This window comes from Cataglyphis hispanica, chromosome 5 (assembly GCF_021464435.1).
Source record: "Cataglyphis hispanica isolate Lineage 1 chromosome 5, ULB_Chis1_1.0, whole genome shotgun sequence".
Classification (NCBI taxonomy): Eukaryota; Metazoa; Arthropoda; class Insecta; order Hymenoptera; family Formicidae; genus Cataglyphis; species Cataglyphis hispanica.
The window spans coordinates 8737878-8760728 of record NC_065958.1 but is presented as its reverse complement, the minus strand read 5'-3'; the positions used below and the strand labels follow the sequence as shown (position 1 = coordinate 8760728).

Here is a 22851-nt window from a genome sequence, read left to right as displayed (position 1 = left end):
TGCATATCTAAAAAAAAATCTAAGGAATAAATAATGTATGTTCAAATGTCAAAATTATTTTTTATTTATATGATCTTTATATTCAGTGTCCATTGTGATGGTCTGATTAAGAGTGTTTTTATTGCTTAATTTATAGTCTACTGGCTTATCATATCCCATGATTCGTATATAGTGAGTAGAGTCATGGAAAAACTTTTGTTCTAAAAATAAAGGAGTACCTTTTATAATACAACTTGTGAACATGCCAGTCACATCTGGTACTACTACATCATCTGGCGTAAATACAAGCTGAAACATAATTTATATTATTATCTAAACGATATTATAAAGGAGAGCAGGATATCTCACATGTAATTTTTAAATACCTCTTTTTTCTTAACAAATAAACTATAAGTATTTGCAATATATTTATCTTCTTTTACATCGTAATATAAGTGTGTTACATATTTTCTTGTTACTATATGTATCAATAAAGGAGTAGTTACAGTCAAAAATCCAATAAATGCAAATATTCCTAAAACCGCTCCTGTATTACCACTTTCTATGGCTTTTGAATAAAGAAATGGCTGAGCCAATAAACCACCAGTAGATGTCAATAATGAAAAAATTTTGAGAGCTCTAATCTGTCTTGTTAAAGTTCCATAATAAATTTCGGTTTTTTCGGTAGAAGTTTCCTGATAATTTTTTGTTGAAAAACATTTGATATTATATGCCGTGGAAAATTTCTATAAAATCATAAATTTAGATTAATTCGAGGAAATCGTTTCTATTGTAGTTAATAATTCATTTTTATAAAATCCGATAAAAAATATTTATTAATTATAAAATATTAAATATATACGCGTATATTTAAAAATTTGATTAATAAATTGATTATATATTTAAAATTTATGATTTAAAATTATATAAATATTAAATATTTATATTTAAATATCCATAATTGCTAACCTCAACGGTGCAACGGTTATACATAATATCATTTACAGTGCGTCTGAGATTACTGAAATTCTCAATGAAAAGTCTTTTTTGAGCACGAATACTTAAAATTAACGCCATATTCAAAAAATATTTAGAAACGCATTTATACAAATAATATTTTATAACGTTTGTACGTCATATCTATCAGCAAACTTCGTTATTCGATAAGATCACAGTATATGGGTAAGTTCTAAAATTTTATTCCACTGAGTAAAGTAGCGTTTTGATATGATGCATATAGACCTAGTTTACACCGATATACTTTAATATGTATACCTAAATACTATACCGACCAATCACAACCATTCCATTCTTTAAATTTAAAGAAATAGCTATGATTGGTCAATGTAGTACTTAATACGTATTAAAATTTATCGGTATAAACTAGGCCATATAAATATTTTAGAATATATATAAATTTATATATGTTAGATATGATGTATCATGCGCATCATACGTGAATCGGAAAATCTCTAATTAAAACAAAGAAATCTTCGCACCTTTTGTTCTGATTGATCAATGGATTAGCTAATTAATCTTAAGTCACAAGAGAGAGGCAACTATGATTTTCTTTCTCACTTCCTTCGCACATGTTTTTCTCTCGAAAACACAGGCATTCCCCTTCCATTTCTATGTTCTAAAGCGGGGAACACACACTTTTGCATAAGCGCATAGCCATAAGTATAAGGAAATTGATTGGTTCATTTCATTAGGCATATGTTTGTGGACCAATCAATTTCCAGCACACACTTTTGCATAAGCGCATAACCATAAACATAAAGAAATTGATTGGTCCACAAATGTATGCATAAGAAAATGAACCAATCAATTTTCTTATGCTTATTGTTATGCGCTTATGCAAAAGTGTGTGCTCCCCGCTTTATGCTTATGACTATGCGCTTATGCAAAAGTGTGTGTTCCCCGCTTAAGATCCCCATCGCAATCGAACCCGCAACTCGTAATGTAATACGGCCTTTAAGCTGTTCGCAGCAATTTGATGTTTATTAGAGATGTGCGAGTGTTTAATTATATTTTTTTATAATTTATAAGCTGTTCATACACACGCGCGCGCGCACACACCATACACACACACACACACACACACACCACACACACACACACACACACACACACACACACACACACACACACACACACACACACACACACACACACACACACACACACACACACATAAATGCTGAGGTCCAATTTCACCATCTTCCGTTAAGTTAACCGACGGTTAAAATCAGCAAGGTGGCAAACAGAAAATAGAGGTGAATGAAAACCAAGCATTCTTATCATTTCAGTTGCCATCTTGCCGTCGGTTAGTCTAACCGAAGGTGGTGAAATTGGCCCTGAATTAGCGAAACGAATCATACATGAAATTGTAACAAATATGATAACTTACTTTGTTATAAAAGTAACAAGTCGATATGTCTTCTTTGTTACAAGGAAACAAATTTGACTGTCGGTTAGTCTTGTATTCTTATACATAAAATAATTAGCAGAACTGAAGATAAAAGACCTCTTGTAATGTAATTAAATAACTTCTTTGAGTGAAATTTAGAAGAAAAACATATATTTTATGATGTTTTAACAGTGATTTAATATTCTGCGTATAGGGTTAGTTCGGTGCTAAACAAGAATGTTCGATCTTACGGAAAAAAGTACATGTTTGATAATTCCAATGAAACGTGTTGGAATTCTGATGCAGTGAGTAATTAAATTTTTTATAGATTAATTGTCTCTCTCTCTCTCTCTCTTTAAAATTAACACGACCAATATATTGTAGGGAAGTCCACAATGGATTGTTATTAATTTTGAAGAAGAGTGTAATGTTTCTAGTTTTGAAATAGAATTTCAAGGTGGATTTGCTGGTAAAGATTGTCATGTAGAGGCTGGCAATGATGGGAAAGACATGACGGTTATGGAAGCATTTTATCCAGAAGATTCAAATAAACTACAGCGATTTAACTTAAAGAATCAGATCAAAGCCAAGATTTTTAAATTTGTATTTAATCAAAGTACTGATTTTTTTGACAGGATTATTATATATAATTTGTCATTATATTCATGACATTAAATATCTTTTGATAACTTTATATCTTTATAATATTACATAGGATGCAAAAGATATTTACACAAATATTGCAATTTATGGATAGATCTATTTTATTTAATTTTCCAATATATATTATATAATTTTTGTTCTTATCTGTTTATTAATAGAATAATAAGAGTTAATAAACAACAAAAAAAAAAAATACTTTCTGTATATATTTGTTATTTGTTTAATTAATTACATAAGTGTTTCTTAAATTACATAAAGATTAATTGCAATATATACTTTAATTAACTAATTTATATAATGATTCTTTTTAACTAAAATTTTCATTTTGTTCCTTGCATTGGATTATTCTATTTTTTTAACTATTATGCAATAATAGTTAATATGTATCCTATATAGAGCACATATAAATAATGACTATAAATAATAAAAAAGAAATTTCAATATTACAAAAAATTGTTATATTTTCTAAGTTGTTTGTCTTATGTTTCATTTACAATTGGTTGAGCACTGGCTGGTCGAGCTGAAAAAGATAATATGGGTCAAATTTTTTATAACATTTATATTTGCATTCATTGCACTTTTGTGCATTCATTAACCTTACTTGCACAGGCTAAAGGCTGAAATTTGATATCATCAACAGCAAAACCTCCATTACTGGCGCTTCCTTCAAGAATAAGTCGATATGGAGTTCGTGCTTCAATTGTTACTTGGGCTGGCATCCATACTGGTCGTGGATTGTTAAATCCTTTAGCTGTCAGTGACCATAGCTGCAACAATGAAACGACAAGTGTAAAACAAAAGTGCATATACATTTGTTTTCACAAATGAATACCCGGTTTGTATATTGGATATTAAAATATAAAGAGTATAAAAGTGATACAAAATTGTTCTTTTCCCAAAACATGATATTCAATTTATAGAAATTTTGTTCGAATTTACAGTTTTAACCACGTTTGTACCAGTTGTTCCTCCTCGTCCTCGTTCTCCTCATCAGCATTTTCGCTAAGCATCTTGATTACTCGCAAAGCAGTGGATTCTTCCACACCGAACGCAGCAAACCAGAAAGTAAAGCATATAAACTTCTCATCAGGCGAAGCGTCGATGATGGGCGATCGCAATTTAACTTTCGTTGATTGCTTATTCGTTGTGAAGATGTCAAAGAAGACGAAATCGCCGGTTGCACCAAAAGTTCTATCCAATAATTGAGCCGGTCGATGAGTTTGAAACGCACGCTGCCACATCACGGCCCGATCGTTATCGGATACAGTTATATTCTCCCATCCGCACAAATCCTTCTCAAAGCTGCAATCTTCCGCGCGAACGGCTGCACTCAATGGTTTTACTGCATGTATGTAAAACATAGGTTAATACAATATTTAATACAATATTTAAAAGAAAGAAAAATATAAGAGAGAGTGATATGTGCTAACAGATCATTAATTATAGAGAAAAAAAAATAGACACGAAAAAGAAGATAAAAATATTTACCGCTGCAATTGCCCGTATAAAAGGAGATATCATCAATTCCTATACTACCACTTGCTCTATTCGGACCCCATGTTCCTTCGAACACGATGTTGAAGTTCGTATTTTCATTGATGTTAGCCTGAGCATAGCTCCACGTGGGACCTTGATTGTTGTACAGCTGCCATATCGGTTTGGCTTCTGTCGAAATATCGCCCACTGTTTGTAGATACAATCGCAAGACACCTATAAAGTTACGATTATATTATTTTTTTTGTTTTCGCGGAAGAAAAATCACATACCTATAAAAGGTAATATATAAATCTTTATTATTTTTAAGAACCAATCTATCTTGCGTTGAATTGAACTTTCAATTCTTTCTATTTTCTTCGTAAAGATAATTATTATTGGAAAATAAGAAAAAAATTTCAATTATATTCCTTTATAATTCTTAAATAAGAATTAAAAGAAAACAAAATTTGAGGGAAAAAATTAAATAAATTATAAAATTAATATTACAATTTCAAAGGTAAGGAATTTGATTTTACTAAAAAAACTCTTAATTTTCTCTATCGAAGAAAATTTACTCACCCAAGCTAGGACCTGTGGAATCGATGAATGGCTCAAACATAAAATACCAGAACGTAATGCAGAGCGGTTCCTCGGTACCCTTCATCTCTCGACTGACCAATTGAGCGGTACCACCCCCAGACGATCGCGAAGCACCCCGAAGACGTCCCAGTCCTAGGAAGTATTCGTTGCGTCGATTAACCGTGTGTCCGTTGCTATACGGCTTTCTCTGATTTCTCGGTCCTAACACCTGGGTAGACACTCTCTCCCACTCGACACGATCTGGATCCCGCGAATTGATCCAATCGCATTCATCGATCTCAAAGGTGCAATCTCGTAATATCGGGCTGGCTACTTGTGGCGAAACTTTTAAGCCAACATAGAGTATTGGAAGAAAATTTATAAAAATATGGGAATTTAATTTTCGACCATCAAACAATAAATTTTAAACAATCTGTTCAAGAACATACCAGGGCAAGCACCTGGTCCATACGAGATATCATCAATTGCGATATCACCCATGCCGGTATTCCCTATCGATGCTTCGAAAATTAGCTGAAAATTGTCGAGAGAACTGATCGTGACTTGCGACATGAACCAGGCGTTGCCAGCATTTCCGGACAGACTCCAGATCTCCTGGGGCTGACTATCTGAATTGCGAAAGTGACGGAGAAAGAGCTTCAGGTAGCCTATCCCGGATCCAAACATGTGAAACCAGAAGTGCATACACGTTGGCATGTCAGCGCTGGTTGCTGGAAAGCTTGAGCTTATCAGTTTCGCCGTGTCACCGGGTCTTCGTGGAAAGCTAGAGTCAATAAAAGCATAACCACCAGCTGTGGCACGATCACTGGAACTGTCCATTGCTGGCCCGGTCGTGGGATTTCCGCTTCCGCGACTCTGAAAATGTGTTTTCTCGAGGTATCCATTGTAGATAACTTGTAGTAAAAAGCAAAAAAGACACAATCCTTGGAGGCAATTATTTATATATATATACACACACACACACACACACACACACATATACATACATACATACATACATACATATATATATAAATTATTTTTTTCCAATTTAGTAGCGCACTTACTATAGTCCAATCAAAATCATCTTCCGCATCGTTGTTCCAGTCGCAAAAACCACCGGCGAAGTTGCAGAATCCAATACATGATGTACCAGATTGCAAATCTATGTCATCGATGGCAATATATCCACGGTAGAGACGCGAAGGGTCTGTGGAATCCACTGGAACGCCTTCAATAATCACCTAATTGTCAAGATTTTGCCTGAGATTTACAGAGATATTTATAATAACAAACTATAACACAAATAGATATAGAATTACATTTTGGAAAAGACATGGAATTACATTTGGATAGACAGAAGAATTACACTTTTTGAGAAAGAATAACAATTTGTTGAATTTATATAATTCTGGATTTCATAAAGTCATATAATTTTGACAAATATAACAAAAATGTATATAATATAGTTTTGAATGAATTTGGATACTTCTATAATTATTTGTATTAATTTATATTTATTTGTATTAAATTGCTCGTCAAACTATCACATTTTGGATGTTGAATCCTCACTACATCATTCACAGATAGTGGCTATAAAAATAACTTTCTAAGAGAACAAACTTGTTGCTGTCAATTAAATCCTGTCATGTAATTGTGATTTTAATCTATATTAATCAATAGCATTTTGTCGTATTTACTGTTTAAATCTTTAATTGAATTATAATAATGTACCGAATGTAACTCAGGATAAGTGTACAATATTTGAGCCTGCTGCCACACTCCGAGCGTGTAATATTGCGCGTGCCATAGCACGCGTTCCTCCACAGCTTCTACCGACTCGCAGGGTTTTGCCGTTGTGGTATTTTCTATAGGCAATTCCTCGGTTTCTTCCTTCTTAAATGAAAACTCGTCCACTCCAATATGAAGCAATACTCGCAGTCCTGCGATACTGAGACCGTCCATGGTATATTTGAACATGAAACAAGTACCAGCGACTCCAGTGCTGCCTAGCTGTGGACTATGCAGAAGACCTCCTGGACTTTTGAACTTTAGATCCTTTGAAGCTACTTGCGATGTCTCCAGAAAGGCGTATCTAATATATTAATTTGTGATTAAGATTATTGAAATGTTAAATGGGAAATGTAGATGCGAAAGAGTCGTTACATCTTTTGCTATGTAAAAAGAAGAGTATACGATTGTATGTAAACAAAAAAATATTTATTTCTAATACAATTTGACAAAAATTTGAGAAAAATTAATTTTTTTTACTCTTATATTATATTATATATTTCTCAAGAGAAAAGCATTTTTCCAATAATATTTTATAATAATAATAATATAATAATATGCAATAATATATTACCCTCCATCCATAGTGCTACTCGTGGCATCGATCGATGGTCCACCCAACCAGTTTGTTCCCATTCCAGTACCTGGAGTCCACTCCAAAGCGCCATTGCCATTTTGCCATTCGCAAAGTGGCATTGATGGAACCGGTCCGAAATCGCAGAAGACTTCATCAACAGTAACCGTCGGAGGTGGTACGGTAACTGTAGGATATCTTACAAACGTAAAATTACTGGTATGTATAAAACTATTTTACATAATTAATATTACAATATAATAATTTGTAAAAACTAGAGTGATTTTGTATTCCTGGAGCATGATTCATGCAAAATCACTTTTTTTTACCATTTATTTACTCAACGATTGTCAGCGCCGAAGAATATAATTGAAATAAATATCTTATTGCTTAGGTTTTTTCTTTACAATGCTTAAAAACCTTTGCGTGGAAGGGTGTCTCTGTGCTAGCGTGGTAGGCTGCGGAGATTTGGGTGATAAAGATGTTTCCGTGGTAAAAGGCGCTGTGCTGCGAGTGGGTAGGATATCCGGTCTGCCTGGCCATTGCCTAGGTTCGATGCGCTCCACTTCGTCCAGTGGTTCGCGATCAACGGAATTGATGATGGGAGGCTGGCCCGGATTGATATCGGATTCTGAACCATTAACCGCATCATTGAAATCTTCATTGTTCGCGGTATTTCTCGTCCAACCGGAAGTCGTGTTAATTGCACCCACGAGATCGACTTGCTCTCCGAGCATAGTATTTAAGGCAGCCGGAGAATACCAAGTTAAGCTCCATGATAACGGATATAGCCAGCAGCTCAATAATAAAATCCACCACATGTTCGGATACGATTACACTGTTCGAAAATTCACTCTGCCTACAAAATGAATTAGAATTAGCATTGTCGAGGATTCAATTTGTAAAATTCTTTCTTCACAATCTGAAAAAGTTCGATTTTAAAATATAAGAAATTACAGACTCCAGTTTAAAATCCAACTTGCATCTTGTATGAAAACTCAAAAATAAATATGTTTCTATACTCTTTCTCTTTTTTTTTTTTCATTATTTTAGTTATGATTTAATTATCGTCATAGATTGAATATTTAATTTTACAGAATGAAATCTCTCGCGATTGCTCGTTCAATTCACCTATTTTCGCAGGATTTGTACTTGCAAGTATCATTCATTATTCGATCACACATCAGGATCTTCGAAAACCATTAACGATTATTTTGATATGAAGCTTAGCAGAATTCTTTTCTCTAAAGTATACAAAGGAATTATTTCGCACGTGAAATACGATAGTCTAACATCGATTCCGAAATAATGTTAAATGGTAAAGATGATAGCTATAAATTTATGGATTAAATGTGATTAAGAGGTGAAGCCATAATTTGCAACCTCTATTCTAAATACGAAGAAAAAAATAGATCTTACTTATGGTTTTTAGCTTATTTTTGCATTAAACTCTTCGAGAATCCTTGTTTTGATTACACTGTTGCTAGCAAATATTCGGATGGCACTGACAACAGACCGGCAGAATGATATCTATACAAACGAGATGCGAACTGTAGAGTTTTGTAAGACCGCGGCACGGAACGAAGTGATGTGTATCCACGCAGTTCCGGCCTTAACTTCCGATCGTTACGCTTCCAGTTTTCAGTATGTTCGGGGCCCGTTTGCGATAGCCAGTCGAACAATGAAATTCCATCGAGGCAGAGTGCCGTAATTATGTCGAGATTAAAATCTGACAGTTTCCACTAGCGGTAAATCGGTTCCGCATATCGCTTCCGAAACGATGGTTTTTCAATCATTGGACATAATATGTGTTCAATCGTTCATAATTTAATTTCCTACAGAGGATTATGATTAATGCAGAGTATCATTACTTAAAAAAATTACAGAGAACCTACGCGCCATGCATACGTGTTAGAGAATCGCATTACATATATTACATATAAAGTCAGTAAAAACATTAAAAGTGTGAAAAATCGCAATAACAAGTCATTTAATTGAAATATGAGGGCTCTCTTACATTCCCATAATTCAAAAATTACTTTTTTTTTTACATTGCAGTGTACATGATATAATGAAACAAAAATATTAACGCATTATTAATAACATAAGAAAGATAATTTTATATGTGTAAAAAAAAATAGATGGAACAATTGTTGGGCCATATAGAATATAATTGAATTAGAATTGAATATAGAATATAATTGATATACGATAAGAAGTATTTTTACAAAAACTCGATCGATATTCTAGTCATTTAAGTCTGCTATTTTAAAATTCTGTGAATGTGGTAATATCATTTTTCGTTCAATTTTTCCTCAAGAATACATACATCAAAATGTTTTGATCACGGTGAATTCAGGAATTTTAAGAAGATGTGCGATCCAAAGTTTTTACGTTCTCGTTCAGCAAGATTAATACTACGTCCGAGGTTTAGATATACTCGAACGATGTAAGGGGCAAGAAAAGGGCAAAGTACGAGCTGATCAGTGCGGGGTCGGCACGAACTTTGTTTCCTCAACATTTTCGATATTAGATTAACGACGGATGCTGATGTCTGTTGCGATACAGGCCGCGGTGGACTGTTGAATACTAATTTCGTAATCTCCTCTAGATTCTGAAATAGTAATTGAAAGAATACTTTTACTCTCGCTGCTATCAGGGATAAAGGATATTATACATTGTCATATATAACGTAACAATACAAATATTCTGTGACATAAAAATATTATATTCTTTTCGTTTTTTTTCTTTTCAGAAGAAATATTATCTTTTCGATAAAAAATGGACATAAAAACTAAAAATATTGCACGATATTGCACAGTATTACTTTGAATACTTTGCCTCGCAATTAATTAATTTTATTTACCGTAGCTGGGAATGGAAGTCTCTTTGTAATCATTTCGTATAGTATAACACCCAGACTCCATATGTCACACTTAAATTTGTACGGGTGTGCGGTGAACATTTCTGGAGCCATATAATAGTAAGATCCTGCATGACAAGTTACTGAATCTCTACAAAATAAAAAGAGAAAACATATAATGCGGGATAAAATGAGAGACTTATTTCTTATGGATAACCATGTAAAAATTAGATTAGCAGACACTTGTTGCAATTTTAAAAGGACAGTTCAATGCATATGTCAACGCAGTTAAAGAATTAATATATGCAAAAATATGTAAATAAAAATATATTTTGTTGTAAAATTGACTCATCGATGCGTACTCTTGAATACTTTTTGCGAGACCAAAATCGCCGATTTTAACAATATCTCCGCGGCTGCCAGTCAACATGATATTTTCTGGTTTTAGGTCTCGATGAAGAATTTTATTTGAGTGAATATGATGTACTCCTAAAATAACTTGCGAAAACAAGTATAGTGCATCCTAAGAAAAGATATTTCTTTGCGATACATTTTTTATTTTCCACAATTAATACAATTAAAAAAACTCAATTTACAAAATTAAAAATTGTTGAAAGTCGCATTTTATTGATTATCGAAGTGAATATTCTTTATAATCTTTTTATAATCACCTCCTCTTTAAGTGGTATTTTTCGTTTTTCCAATAAATCCTTGAGAGTACATCGAGTTGCATACTCCATAAGAATATAACTATAATTATTTTTCTTCCATGCTCCGTAATAAAATACTATATTTGGATGTCTCAATCTTTTCAGGCATCGTATCTCTCCTAATGCTCTCTGAATTATGAAATAGATATCGAATTTTGTATTTTATCCAAATAGAGAGATCGATATGTGCAGTTATACCTTGGAGGGCGAATATTTGATCGCATTTACATCCTGTTTTTTTATAACAAACGGCTTTAAATCTTTCTTTCTTCTCACCAAGTACACAGTTCTAAAAGCATATATCTGTTTATTTCATAAAAAATTATATCGATTCGTTTACATGTATGTACGTGTATATAGCTATCTATATCAAATATAGTAAATTTCCTTGTAGCACGCGGAACACAATTTCTCTCCCGCATTATACAAGAGTTTAATAATATACCCAAAGGTTCCCTTGCCGAGTATGCTTTCGAATGTGTAATCGTCGATGTTTGGATCCATTTTCACTTTCACAAAACGAGAAAAAACTTTAAATTATCTTATTTAAGGCAAAATTATGGAAATATTTCGTCTGTGATACATAGCTCTTTATGAAGGACTATTTGGTTTGTTGTGATAGACCATGTAGACAAAAACATCTCTGTTTATCTCAAACAGAAACATATGCAAACATAATGACTTTCTTATTTAAGCAACAAATTTATATGTACTGCTTACAGCTTACACAGTACATGGTATGTACATAGAGCAAAGAACTTTGTTTTTCCCTATTCAGATATATATAATAAATAATATATAATAAAGACAAACACATTTGAATGTAAATATCAATTTATTCTAATAAAAAATTAAGAAGCTTGTGTATGGTGCGAATTTTTAATTTTAATATAATAAAAACTTTATTCTTCAATTATTCTGTGAAAAAACTTTAATTTTAAGAAAATTTTATTTTTGATTCGTGGAAAGTATTTTGATAAAAATTAATTCAATTAATTTATAAATTTAAATACAAATATTCAAAAACATTGACATTTAAAATTAAATTTCAAGAGATTTATCATATATTATCTTTTGTATTATGACAATCGTATTAAATTAAGAAAATGGTTATATTAAATATCAATAAAAAATAGAGAATTATAGTTATATATATATAGATGATACTTTTTTTTATTTAATTCTATTTTTTTTTTTTACAAATGTAGTGCAGATTTCTCTAAAGCATTTTGTCATCTAAACTATATTAAAGAAAACATCACAATTATCAAATATATATATATATATATATATATATATATATATATATATATATATTTATATATATATATATATATATACACTCTGCCCAGATTGCATGTTTTTATGGATGATAAATGTCAAATCCCAAAACACAGAAAAGTATAACATTGATCGTGATAAAACGTGGTTATTGTAACAAAAAAAAAAAATCTACGAAATTTTCTTCAACAATTTCGGAATGACGCAAACTATTTTGATCAATTTATAATATGAAAGTGTACTGCATAATGAAAAAGAAATTACGCAGTTATCTTATTAGTGTTAATAAAGCGCCTAACGATTATGACATATGTACTCTTAGAAAGTGCTATACATATTATTGTATAGCTGTGTTGTTGAAAGAGAGACAGAACGCAAAAGAGATAAGATAAAAAAGAAAAAATCAAATAGATTATTGCAACATTTACTTGAGGATAAGAAAGCAAATCACCTTAAGCCCTAGCACAATACGGGATTAGATGATACTGCAATATATAAATGTAATATATATTTATACTCTGATATTTTTTGAACTTTGTCGTTATCGACTGCATTTCAAGAATTGTTAATAGCACTGTTACTAGATTCTATCGTATTGGCGCCATCGCTTCCGGCGGATACGCGTGACTGCTTCAGGCTATCCAAATATTCTTGTTGCGAAGTCGCCAACACCTGTGAAAGTATATGGCTATCTTCCCAATCTGTCAGACCTAGGAAATTCATGACAGTTACTATGAAATCTTGCTTTTTTTCTCATATGTTCCTTTTTTTATAAAGAGATCAATATATAATTTAAATATTATTACCGAATACTTCAGGAGGAAGGCGATTGAACAATGAAATGTCGGGTGATGCATTCGCCTCTTTGCTACTGCCCGGTACAGGTTCCTGCGACATCATCTTCACTTCAAAATCCGATGATAAATGCGATATGCTAGAACCTTGAGTCGACTGATGTTGCGGTGATCTTTTGCTGTATCGTACCGCATCGCTGACCTAACAATCATAACAGGAACATCCTTTATAAATAATATCTTAAGCTTCAATCGTCTAAATAGTGAAAAACGGACCTTTGGGGAATTACGTAAATTATCTTGGCTAGTTTGTGTCGTGGTCGGAGAAGAGGTATGGCTACGCTGCTGTCCACGACCTCCATGTGAATGAAAGTGTGAATGATTATGTTGCGCGCTCGTAACTGTGCTCGTACTGCTACTACTGGCTGAACGCTTGATTCAAAAGTCGTGACTGAGTCTTTTTTGCTCCAATAAAAGAATAACTGGTACGATTTCAATTGATTTTTTACTTACTGCTTTACGCATTTCGTTATCGCGCAACCATTGTAAGTAGCTTTCCCTAGCCACTTGTTCTTCGATAGCTTCATTAGTCGCTTCCCAATCAGTGGCTTTTATTTTATCCTCCAACATTGTCTTTCATATGTGAAATCGAAATTTTAGAATATCTTTTGAATATTTGTAAAGCTAAATTGAATATTGTAAAAAAGACTTTAGATTTGTATATGAATTTATAACAATTACCTGTTCAATTTGTAATTCCTCGCTCTGACGAACTGCGTCCGATATGAGAGCGCGATCAGCAGCACCAGGATTATATGATGGTAAGCCAAGACCAACACCTATAGTGGCTTTGAACGGATCAACTATGCTATTGTAATGGCTGCCACGTTGATACGACAATCTGATTGGTTCATTATCACTTTGCACCATAGTATGGAAGATATTGATAGGTTCTATAAGCAAAAAAAAAAAAATTTGATGAATATCACAATCAAAAACAAAATAAAAAAGTTCTACTATATTACCAAAAATAATGATACATACCAGTACTGTAACAGTACAATTGTACGCTACGATTGTACATTTCTGACATAGCTTGCATTTCTATATGATTTCCATGAACGTATTCTTGTCTTTTCCTGTCTACATAGGTGCTGAAATCTTCTGCTACAAAATGTGAGAAGAACTCCTGATTGGAAGACTAAAAGAAATAAATAAATTTAGCCAAGCTGAGCATCGATATAATATGATATGTTATCTTATTTAGTCCACACACACTTACGATATAATCCATGCAGTGCTTTCGTACAATTCCATGCATCTCTTGATCTCCATAAACCTGATCCGCTACTGCTCTAAACAAGCAAGCTCCATCTTCCGCCATTTTCTTTATCATAAGGCCCTTTTTCTTGAGGCGCTTCTCAAACCACCTATCTCTCTAGATTGTTACAGATATATAGATATGTGATAAACATGAGTACAAGATAACACATCAGATTTACATAAAATATTGAGTTTAAAATTTAATACTGACTTCCTGCCACTCCACTAATGTAAGATTATTCTCAGTACGTCCTGTATATTCATCACCGCTGTTGTAGCCATTTGCCAGTTCATCTAAATTTGAAGCATTTCCAACAATGCTCACTCTCCCGTTTACGCTAGAATCTGTACCTGAATAAATCAAGTTCAAGGCTACGCAATTTTTTATTTTAATAATTTATTGCAATAATGAGATTTAGTAGCTTTTAATTGCGATACAATTATAAGAAAAATGCATTACCTTGTGAACCGTTGCAAGAAGCAGCAGGTGGAGTAGCTTGCCTTTCGCGTTCTCTTTCTCTCTCCCTTTCCCTACCTCTGTCCCTTTCTCGATCACGTTTTGCACGCGAAGATCTGCCGATACAGCTATTAGAAGATTGATAGGAATTTATTAAATATCTCTTTTATTAAATATCTAATAAGCACAAGTATCTATTATATAAAAATGCGTAACTTCTTTTGTATATCTTACTCTATGTCAATTATACGAGACCCGCGTAAATAAGTGTTGCGAAAAAAACGCAATGTAATTGCCAGTAATGTAAATAACCAGTCTTTATTAGTCGAACCAAGTTTAAATACCTGTGAGGACTGGCTCTCTGTCTGTGACGTTTACCATGGCTCGGGCCACTTCCATCTTCAAAGTGTTTATCTTCACGACGGTCTACATTTGCCTGTAAATATGTATAAAAATATCATAAATCATTGAAAAATAAATCTTATATTATTACTATGTTATTTTAGGTTTATGTCACTCTGATGTGCAGAGATGATTAATACCTTCAGACTATCCGAGATAAAGAGAGGAGAGAAGTTGCCTTTGTCATACCTCATACGAGTTGCTGGTCAACACTATCGGACCATTATGGGATCCATGATCAGCTTGAACTCCGTGCAGATCGACGGCGAAACCGCTGGCACCGCGAACCTTATCAGCGAGTTGGCACACAACAATAAAACACTTATCTTTTAAAAGCTTCCTTAAGTAGAGTGGGTTAGGAAGAGGAGGAGAGAGGAGGAGTGGGGAGGGAAAGAAAGAGAGCAAATTCTCCGGAAATCACAATGCGCCTCACCTGATAAGGACTGTTCGGTAGCGCAATGTTGCCAGAATTGTGCTCGTTTTGCACTACGCCGTGATGAACATCAACTTCAGGATTAGCGCCTGTCTCGCGCGACCTGTCTTTCGGCGCGTTCGACTTCTTCTTCGATAGAATTGTCATGGTCTCGTGCGATCAATTTCCTTCTCTCTCCTTCTCACGTTCTCCTCGTGCCGCGACTCGCGAGTCCCCGCTCGGGCGCTCGCGGATTCCCTCGCGCGATATGCACCAACCGTCCTGCGAACACGTCGCGAAGCGATCCGCCCCTTCGTGATTTCTTTCACTTACACGATTTGAATTAATATGTGATTTTTCACGAGCGATCTGGCGAATAGAAAATCGAGTTTAGCGATCGCGAGCTCTTTCTCTCCGGCTCCGTCAACTCGTTGGTCGTTGCGTCACGCGTCACGCGTCACGTTGCGGCGAGAAACCACGAAAAACTCGAGCGATCAGGATGACGTCGTTCCGTTCTCTGTCGTTCCGTGGCCACCGTGCAACATGTCCGCGAGCGATAAGCGATACGGTGTCGTTTAATCGCTGCTGCTCGGAATGTTTTGTCAGACGGCCATATTTACATTCGTCGCTTAGGCTTCGGAGAATGCAAAATCCATAGATCGAATGAAGGATTTCAATAGTAATGCAACTCTTCGTTTCATCACGATCTTGGCTCTATTACGTAATATTAATCAAGCTGAATTTTCCAACGTAAGTCAAATGGACGTTGGAAAACGTTGTTTTAAGAACACACGTATCACGCACGTACCATGTACCACATGTTCCTTTGGATGCGTTCCGTTTGAAGCTACGAAAGTTTCAAAGCGTTCAATTGACAAGGAAATTTCTTTGGTCCTTGACCTAGCTGTCAAACAATCTAATATAATATTATTTGATTACAACGAAAAACTACAAGGAAAAGAGCGTATAACAAACGAGATAAACAAAATGCTTCGCGGCTACGAGGGTGTAAGATATGTTTCGGATAAGCAGATGATAGTTTTTGATATTGGCAGTGCGTACACAAAGTGAGTATTGCGAAAAAAAGAAAAAGAAAGAGATATCGAAATTTCATTAGCTTCTCTTTTTCTCATTTTGATAGAATATATTTATATATTAAATATACATTATATTCATTATATATGATACAAAATAGATTTGGTTATGCTGGAGAAGCGTCTCCACGGGGTATTATCCGAACGGAAGTGAGATGCCCGGAATCCAAAAAGATACGGCGAATCATTGATCATACAGATGTCGAGGACTTGTATCAACTTCTTGTAGAATTTCTTCATCTATTATTTTTTAAGTAAAACGATACATTTCTACTATGATACATTTTTATTTTATTGTAACCTCTTGAGATTTTTACTCGAGATAATTCTTATGATACAGATACGTTGTGGTAACTCCGAAAGACACAAGGATATTGTTCTTGGAGTCACCATTGGCAGTGACATCATTTAGAGATACCATTGCAAAAGTGATGTTCAAGCATTTTGAAGTTGGTTCTATATTGTTTCTACCGAGCCATTTAGCAACAATTAGTACTCTTGGTATTGACACAGCTTTGGTATTGGACGTCGGATATCGGGAAGCGACTCTTATTCCTATCTTTGAGGGAATTCCAGTTCTCAAAGCTTGGCAGGCGTTACCCCTGGCTGGACAAGTTGTACACGAGTGAGTAACACTTTTTTCTTTGAATAATATTTATGCAACATTGCTAATTCCATTCTTATAATTTGCAGAAATTTAAGGAGATATTTTAATGATATATCAAGCGATATAGATTTATCGGAAAAGGTGCTAGAAGATATAAAAGTAAGAACGTGTTTTACAACTACACTCGAAAGATCTACAAAGCTAGGAACAAAGGACGCTCCTACTTCACCTCCCGATGTTATGTATCCTGGTGTTAAAAGAATTTTGATACCTGGAGAGATTAGAGAAAAGGCATTTGAAATACTATGGGAAAGAGATAATGATAATCTCTCATTGCCAACTATGATACTCGATGCTATTGTTAAGGTAAGTACAAGATCTGTTAAAGTAATTTTATATATGCATCATTATGTAATAACCTAAATCATTTATATAACCGAGAACATATATATTTTTTGCATTTAATATTACATTGGCTAATTTTGATATTAGTGTCCTTTGGATATGAGGCGAGTGTTGGTCGAAAATATAATACTCATCGGTGGAACAACAATGACAAAGGGCTTTGCGAGCCGTTTGAAATCAGAATTACTGACTTTAGTCCAAGGTGATTTGTATAAAAGTAAATTAAAAATACAATCGTTTAAATTTCACACAGCACCTAGTAAACCAAATTATACAGCGTGGTTAGGCGGTGCTATCTTTGGAACAACAGATTTACCATTACGATGCTTAACAAAAGAAACATATTTAAAAACGAATCGAGTTCCCGATTGGTCCTGTCTTATAGACAATCAAAAAGACGAAACATCTTACGAAATATGAACAAATACACTGTTAGATTTATCAATTTATGAAAAAGTAAATAATTTATACTCTTGTAATTATTTATTGCATATATTGTATATATTTATAATTGTATCATTCTATAATGCTATTTTTTTATATTTCATTGATATAATTATCATTTCACACTGTTTATCAAATACTGTTATAAATCCCAACAATTGATCAGTGATATATTAACAGGAATCTAAATATATGGGAAATAGATCATTATTATTAACTTTCTGTTACATTACACATTTATACGATATAAAAAATTAAACGCTTAATCACAGAGTTGTAAGTAGTGTGAGCTTTTCATTAAGTTGCAATTGCGTTTTTATCAATTGCGATAACGCGACAACCATCAGAAGATCCTTAACATTACTATTAAACATTTCGTCAAATTGATCACTAGTCATTTTCGGCACGGAATGTACCATATCCAAAAGAGCTCTGCCGACCTGAAACAGCAGAATCATTGTGTGTATTGACTAAATAATAAGCATTAAAAAGAGAAAATTTATACTTACTTGATTATCTGGTAATTGTTTCCCTGCTAGAACGTCGTCAACATATGCAAGTACTTGTTCTAGCATTAAAGAAAGTTTGGAGCAAGCCTCCGAGACTTGTGCAAGATCCATCATGGGTTCTATCCCCCCAGTAGATTTCACCCCAGATGCTTGTATATGGGATTGCAATTGAGTCTTTGAGCATAATTGCAGTCCTACAACCTCTGGCTCGTAGCATCTAATCTGTATAGAAAGATTTAACAATAACAGTCTTATATATAAAACAAAATTTTAATATAATTAAAATGTTTTTGTATTCCACGATATAAATTGCTAGCAAATATATCTCCACAATTCCAACGAACCTGAACTTTAACCGGTGTGAACATGGAACCTTGCTTGCCATTAGGTACTCCTAATGGAACACATACATAAGCTTTGATCGCCATTCTCGTTGTATTTGTCAATGTAGTATCAACGGTCAAATGCACCGGATTATTACATTCTCGCACATAATATTCATGGATAACGGATGAGTGCGTAGTGACCTGAAAAATGCACATTTTTCTATCCGGTTATATAATACTCGAAAGAATATATAAGTATATAAAATATTCGATAAAAAAAGGAGCTAAAATTTAACCTCATTGCCGGTGGCCCACCAACCAACAATATTCTCTTGTGCATTAACTCGGTGATTTAAATCATACAAGTCCATCCCATAGGTAAGGTCGGCCTCCACCTGGCTTTCGGATTCTTTGTGCGGTACGCAAAAACAATTGGTTACTTCGACTATTCCTTTTTCCACGGTACCTGAAACAACGAAAAACACGTGTTCATATGCGACTGCCAAAACGTTACACTCGACCAACGCGAAAGATCCCTCGCATTCTTGCTCAATATGTGTATATGTGACGTTACCTAATAAGGTCCCAATAACGCGCAATGATTCCGCTTTTCGTCGTTCGTAAGCATCCACAATTTGAAATAAAACTACGGGATGCACTTTGACAGTGAGATTGAGCGCCATGTTTACGACACTTTGCAAAGTATAAAGAACGCGTTGTAGCGAGAAGTGAGAAGCAACGAGCGCCGAGATCAACTATCAAATCAACTGACAACTAGACGTTTCCACTATGAAATGTAGAAAAAAATGTCGATACTAACTTTACCACCATCGGAGTAGAATATCGGACGTATTGATTGGCTACCGTTGCGTTTCGAAACCCTTGAAATTCTCTATCCCGATAGCCAATCGATAGTCTGAGGCTTGAGGAATTTTGCCGCGGAAAGAGACGTGTGACATCATTGTTCCAAATTTTATAATCGTCGGCCACTTGGTTGGGTCTTGGGCGTTGGGCGAGATTTTACATAAATTAATTTTACGCAAATTTCTCAATCGCCACTTTGCATGATTTTGCACAATGAATTTCTCGCGTTTGTCGTTGGATGTATTTCAAGGATACTATTACCGACAATCTTTCGCAACACGCCTAGTTAGCCTATAAATGAAACGATCGTTTAATCATCAGGAATCAAACTCATTGTCAAAACAGAGTACCATTATTTAAAGAATTAATCGTACTTTTTTGAAAGATGTAGCCACGTATTACGATGAAATTTTCTACAACTTTGTACTTTTTAGGTTAGCCAAAACCGAAGACTAACTCTTACAAAAGATTACTCTCTTAATGATTATTTATTCATTATTCACAAAATTTGCATGTCACGTCGCGCGATAATCAGATTACCTATAATATGACGTTTCTCTGGAAATTATTGACTAATCCTTGTATCCTGCGAAGATCAGGATATTGCGGCATCAATGTATCGCGGAAATATTTTTTTGGCTTTGGCTCGTGCTTAACAAGACAGAACATCAGAATATCAAGGAAAGGACGTATATTTATTGAATTGAGACGTCATACATCTAACGCTATTCGATCAGACACTTCAATATCCATCGTACATTCGATTAAGACGAAGAAGAGCTCGGAGTTAAAAAATCTGATTTTATTAGCTGCGCCTGAAAAATGGACCCTAATAAAGGCCATCGCATTTCTGCTCGTGTCTTCCAGTATAACCATGGCTGTCCCGTTTTGTTTTGGCAAAGTGATAGATGTTATCAACACTATGGAAAAAACAAACATGAAAGAAGAGCTCAATCGCCTAACGTTTGCTCTCTTTATAATATTTCTCATAGGCGGTGTGAGCAACTTTAGCAGAATTTACTTGATGTCTACAGCAGGACATAGAATTACGCAGTCTCTAAGGAAAAAAGCGTACGCTGCGATTCTACAACAGGAAACGGCAATGTTTGATAAGGAAAGTACGGGAGAACTAGTCGGCAGATTAAGCGGTACGTCTATATATATATATATATATATATATTGCGATTAATATATCATTGATGTATGTTGATTTTATTTCACGCATCATTTTTTTTTATTTTACAATTCTTTTTTAGGAGATACACAAATTATTAGTTCCGCTGTTACATCCAATGTATCAGATGGTTTACGCTCTGCTATTATGGCCATTACAGGAGTCTCTATGATGTTTTATGTGTCGCCATCACTAGCTTTACTCGGCCTAGCTATAGTACCCCCTGTTGTAATCGTTGCTGCTATTTGGGGACGTGTCTTGAGAAGAATATCCAAGGATCTACAGAACAGTTTCGCAGTGCTTAACACGACTGCGGAAGAGAGAATTAGTAATATAAGAACAGTTAAAGCATTTGCACAGGAAAAACGCGAAATTGACAGATATAGCGTTAAGCTACAAGACGTTTTGAGACTGTGTTACAAAGAGAGTTTATATAGAGGAATGTTCTTTGGCATGACTGGTCTTTCTGGGAATGCTATTGTTCTTTCAGTCCTTTACAATGGAGTATTTATGGTTTCAAACTCCGATATAACAATTGGAAGTTTAAGCGCCTTTCTGTTATATGCGGGATATGTGGGAATATCTTTAAATGGATTATCTACAGCATACAGTGAGTTAAATAAGGCTCTAGGAGCGAATGCTCGTCTATTCGAGTTGATCAATCGACAGCCACTTATTCCTATTCAGGGTGGACAAATATTAGAGAAGGAATTATCGGGAAACGTGACGTTTCAAAACGTTTTCTTTGCTTATCCAACACGAGAAACGATACATGTATTGAAAGGTTTTAATTTAAATATAGAAAAATCTTCCATGACAGCTATCGTCGGTTCCTCGGGTTCTGGAAAATCTACGGTAGCATCACTTTTACTAAGACTGTACGATCCTACGAAGGGATCGATACTCGTGGATAATCACGATCTCCGTCTACTCGATCCTATATGGGTAAAATCACAAATTAGTATTGTATCCCAAGAACCAATTCTTTTTAGTGGCTCGATAAAGGATAATATATTATATGGAATGGAAACCGCGACAGATTCCGATATAGAGGAAGCCGCGAAACAAGCGCATGTGTTACAGTTTACAGAAAAAATGACGGATGGATTAGATACAATAGTCGGGGAAAGGGGTATCGCGCTCAGTGGCGGGCAACGTCAAAGAGTCGCCATTGCCAGAGCGTTAATAAAGGTAAGCATAATATAATTATAATTATTGAAATAACTCTTTATCGATATAAAAAATATTTTCTTTTATTCCTTTCTCTCTTTTTAGAAACCAAAAATTTTAATATTGGACGAAGCGACCAGTGCCTTAGATGCGGAAAGTGAGTATTTTGTTCAGGAAGCATTAGAACATGCTATTCGTGGCAGGACGGTAATAACGATTGCTCACAGACTTAGTACAATAAAAAATGCCGATAAAATCGTGGTCCTCGATAGAGGACAAGTGGCGGAAACCGGTACTTATGTTCAACTCATGAACTTGGAGCATGGTTATTTTAAAAAGTTAGTGAAACATCAAACATTTGCATAAAACAGAAATCGCTGAACGAGTAATAATATATCTCTTGATTTATTATAAGGTTCTTTCTATGGTGTATATCAATGTATTATATGTACATATATACATATGTATATTTATTAATTAAAAAAAAAATTCAAATATCTAAAAATAACAAATTTTGTATTAGTGTGTTTTTTTTTGACAGTAA

At 34.3% G+C, this 22851-nt stretch overlaps 8 protein-coding genes and 2 long non-coding RNA genes across 17 annotated transcripts; 5 read left to right on the top strand and 5 right to left on the bottom strand.

The window, feature by feature from the left end:
• Positions 1 to 40: 40 nt before the first annotated feature.
• On the bottom strand, positions 41 to 1178 carry LOC126849819 (transmembrane protein 70 homolog, mitochondrial). Its single transcript, XM_050592086.1, has 3 exons — positions 949 to 1178; positions 366 to 725; positions 41 to 288 (listed from the first exon to the last, which is right to left on the bottom strand). The coding sequence occupies exons 1-3, from the start codon at positions 1054 to 1056 to the stop codon at positions 55 to 57; spliced, it is 702 nt and encodes a 233-aa protein (XP_050448043.1). The 5' UTR covers positions 1057 to 1178; the 3' UTR covers positions 41 to 54.
• Positions 1179 to 2221: 1043 nt separating this feature from the next.
• On the top strand, positions 2222 to 3078 carry LOC126849866 (nuclear receptor 2C2-associated protein). The gene is made up of 3 exons (XM_050592173.1): positions 2222 to 2452; positions 2604 to 2694; positions 2774 to 3078. The coding sequence occupies exons 1-3, from the start codon at positions 2415 to 2417 to the stop codon at positions 3056 to 3058; spliced, it is 414 nt and encodes a 137-aa protein (XP_050448130.1). The 5' UTR covers positions 2222 to 2414; the 3' UTR covers positions 3059 to 3078.
• A 349-nt stretch (positions 3079 to 3427) lies between these two features.
• LOC126849864 (MAM and LDL-receptor class A domain-containing protein 1-like) lies at positions 3428 to 9030 on the bottom strand. 3 transcript variants are annotated; one of them, XM_050592168.1, is made up of 11 exons: positions 8892 to 9030; positions 7893 to 8331; positions 7473 to 7670; positions 6842 to 7202; positions 6175 to 6351; positions 5557 to 5983; positions 5108 to 5452; positions 4541 to 4762; positions 4012 to 4394; positions 3654 to 3819; positions 3428 to 3572 (listed from the first exon to the last, which is right to left on the bottom strand). In XM_050592168.1, exons 2-11 carry the CDS (start codon positions 8291 to 8293, stop codon positions 3532 to 3534), a joined length of 2721 nt encoding a protein of 906 aa, XP_050448125.1. In that variant the 5' UTR covers positions 8294 to 8331; positions 8892 to 9030; the 3' UTR covers positions 3428 to 3531. The 3 variants fall into 3 exon arrangements, with proteins under 3 accessions (XP_050448125.1, XP_050448127.1, XP_050448128.1); XM_050592170.1 differs by lacking the exon at positions 8892 to 9030 and having other exon boundaries at positions 7880 to 8001; XM_050592171.1 differs by lacking the exon at positions 8892 to 9030 and having other exon boundaries at positions 7473 to 7659; positions 7893 to 7999.
• LOC126849867 (uncharacterized) lies at positions 3740 to 5258 on the top strand. 2 transcript variants are annotated; one of them, XR_007687465.1, is made up of 5 exons: positions 3740 to 3887; positions 3994 to 4117; positions 4205 to 4400; positions 4499 to 4827; positions 5113 to 5258. It is a non-coding gene; the product is annotated as an uncharacterized LOC126849867 (long non-coding RNA). The 2 variants fall into 2 exon arrangements; XR_007687464.1 differs by having other exon boundaries at positions 5095 to 5239.
• Positions 5856 to 6850, top strand: LOC126849868 (uncharacterized). Its single transcript, XR_007687466.1, has 2 exons — positions 5856 to 6004; positions 6215 to 6850. It is a non-coding gene; the product is annotated as an uncharacterized LOC126849868 (long non-coding RNA).
• A 784-nt stretch (positions 9031 to 9814) lies between the features above and the next one.
• Positions 9815 to 12072, bottom strand: LOC126849865 (serine/threonine-protein kinase Nek5-like). The gene is made up of 6 exons (XM_050592172.1): positions 11491 to 12072; positions 11244 to 11334; positions 11007 to 11174; positions 10698 to 10858; positions 10339 to 10486; positions 9815 to 10086 (listed from the first exon to the last, which is right to left on the bottom strand). The coding sequence occupies exons 1-6, from the start codon at positions 11547 to 11549 to the stop codon at positions 9817 to 9819; spliced, it is 897 nt and encodes a 298-aa protein (XP_050448129.1). The 5' UTR covers positions 11550 to 12072; the 3' UTR covers positions 9815 to 9816.
• Positions 12073 to 12734: 662 nt separating this feature from the next.
• Positions 12735 to 15888, bottom strand: LOC126849624 (OTU domain-containing protein 5-A). 4 transcript variants are annotated; one of them, XM_050591622.1, is made up of 12 exons: positions 15736 to 15888; positions 15492 to 15590; positions 15245 to 15336; positions 14904 to 15028; positions 14655 to 14815; positions 14403 to 14558; positions 14165 to 14321; positions 13862 to 14073; positions 13634 to 13753; positions 13397 to 13552; positions 13133 to 13322; positions 12735 to 13036 (listed from the first exon to the last, which is right to left on the bottom strand). In XM_050591622.1, exons 1-12 carry the CDS (start codon positions 15880 to 15882, stop codon positions 12882 to 12884), a joined length of 1770 nt encoding a protein of 589 aa, XP_050447579.1. In that variant the 5' UTR covers positions 15883 to 15888; the 3' UTR covers positions 12735 to 12881. The 4 variants fall into 4 exon arrangements, with proteins under 4 accessions (XP_050447579.1, XP_050447581.1, XP_050447582.1 ...); XM_050591624.1 differs by having other exon boundaries at positions 14655 to 14794; XM_050591625.1 differs by having other exon boundaries at positions 14655 to 14788.
• A 488-nt stretch (positions 15889 to 16376) lies between these two features.
• On the top strand, positions 16377 to 18248 carry LOC126849625 (actin-related protein 10). 2 transcript variants are annotated; one of them, XM_050591628.1, is made up of 6 exons: positions 16377 to 16781; positions 16910 to 17062; positions 17149 to 17433; positions 17502 to 17781; positions 17908 to 18022; positions 18098 to 18248. In XM_050591628.1, the coding sequence occupies exons 1-6, from the start codon at positions 16378 to 16380 to the stop codon at positions 18238 to 18240; spliced, it is 1380 nt and encodes a 459-aa protein (XP_050447585.1). In that variant the 5' UTR covers position 16377; the 3' UTR covers positions 18241 to 18248. The 2 variants fall into 2 exon arrangements, with proteins under 2 accessions (XP_050447585.1, XP_050447584.1); XM_050591627.1 differs by having other exon boundaries at positions 17908 to 18248.
• Positions 18249 to 18284: 36 nt separating this feature from the next.
• On the bottom strand, positions 18285 to 19974 carry LOC126849627 (eukaryotic translation initiation factor 3 subunit F). Its single transcript, XM_050591634.1, has 5 exons — positions 19674 to 19974; positions 19396 to 19565; positions 19118 to 19300; positions 18774 to 18995; positions 18285 to 18704 (listed from the first exon to the last, which is right to left on the bottom strand). Exons 1-5 carry the CDS (start codon positions 19780 to 19782, stop codon positions 18531 to 18533), a joined length of 858 nt encoding a protein of 285 aa, XP_050447591.1. The 5' UTR covers positions 19783 to 19974; the 3' UTR covers positions 18285 to 18530.
• A 43-nt stretch (positions 19975 to 20017) lies between these two features.
• Positions 20018 to 22819, top strand: LOC126849623 (ATP-binding cassette sub-family B member 10, mitochondrial). The gene is made up of 4 exons (XM_050591621.1): positions 20018 to 20309; positions 20398 to 21111; positions 21220 to 22328; positions 22413 to 22819. The coding sequence occupies exons 2-4, from the start codon at positions 20511 to 20513 to the stop codon at positions 22671 to 22673; spliced, it is 1971 nt and encodes a 656-aa protein (XP_050447578.1). The 5' UTR covers positions 20018 to 20309; positions 20398 to 20510; the 3' UTR covers positions 22674 to 22819.
• Positions 22820 to 22851: the final 32 nt, after the last annotated feature.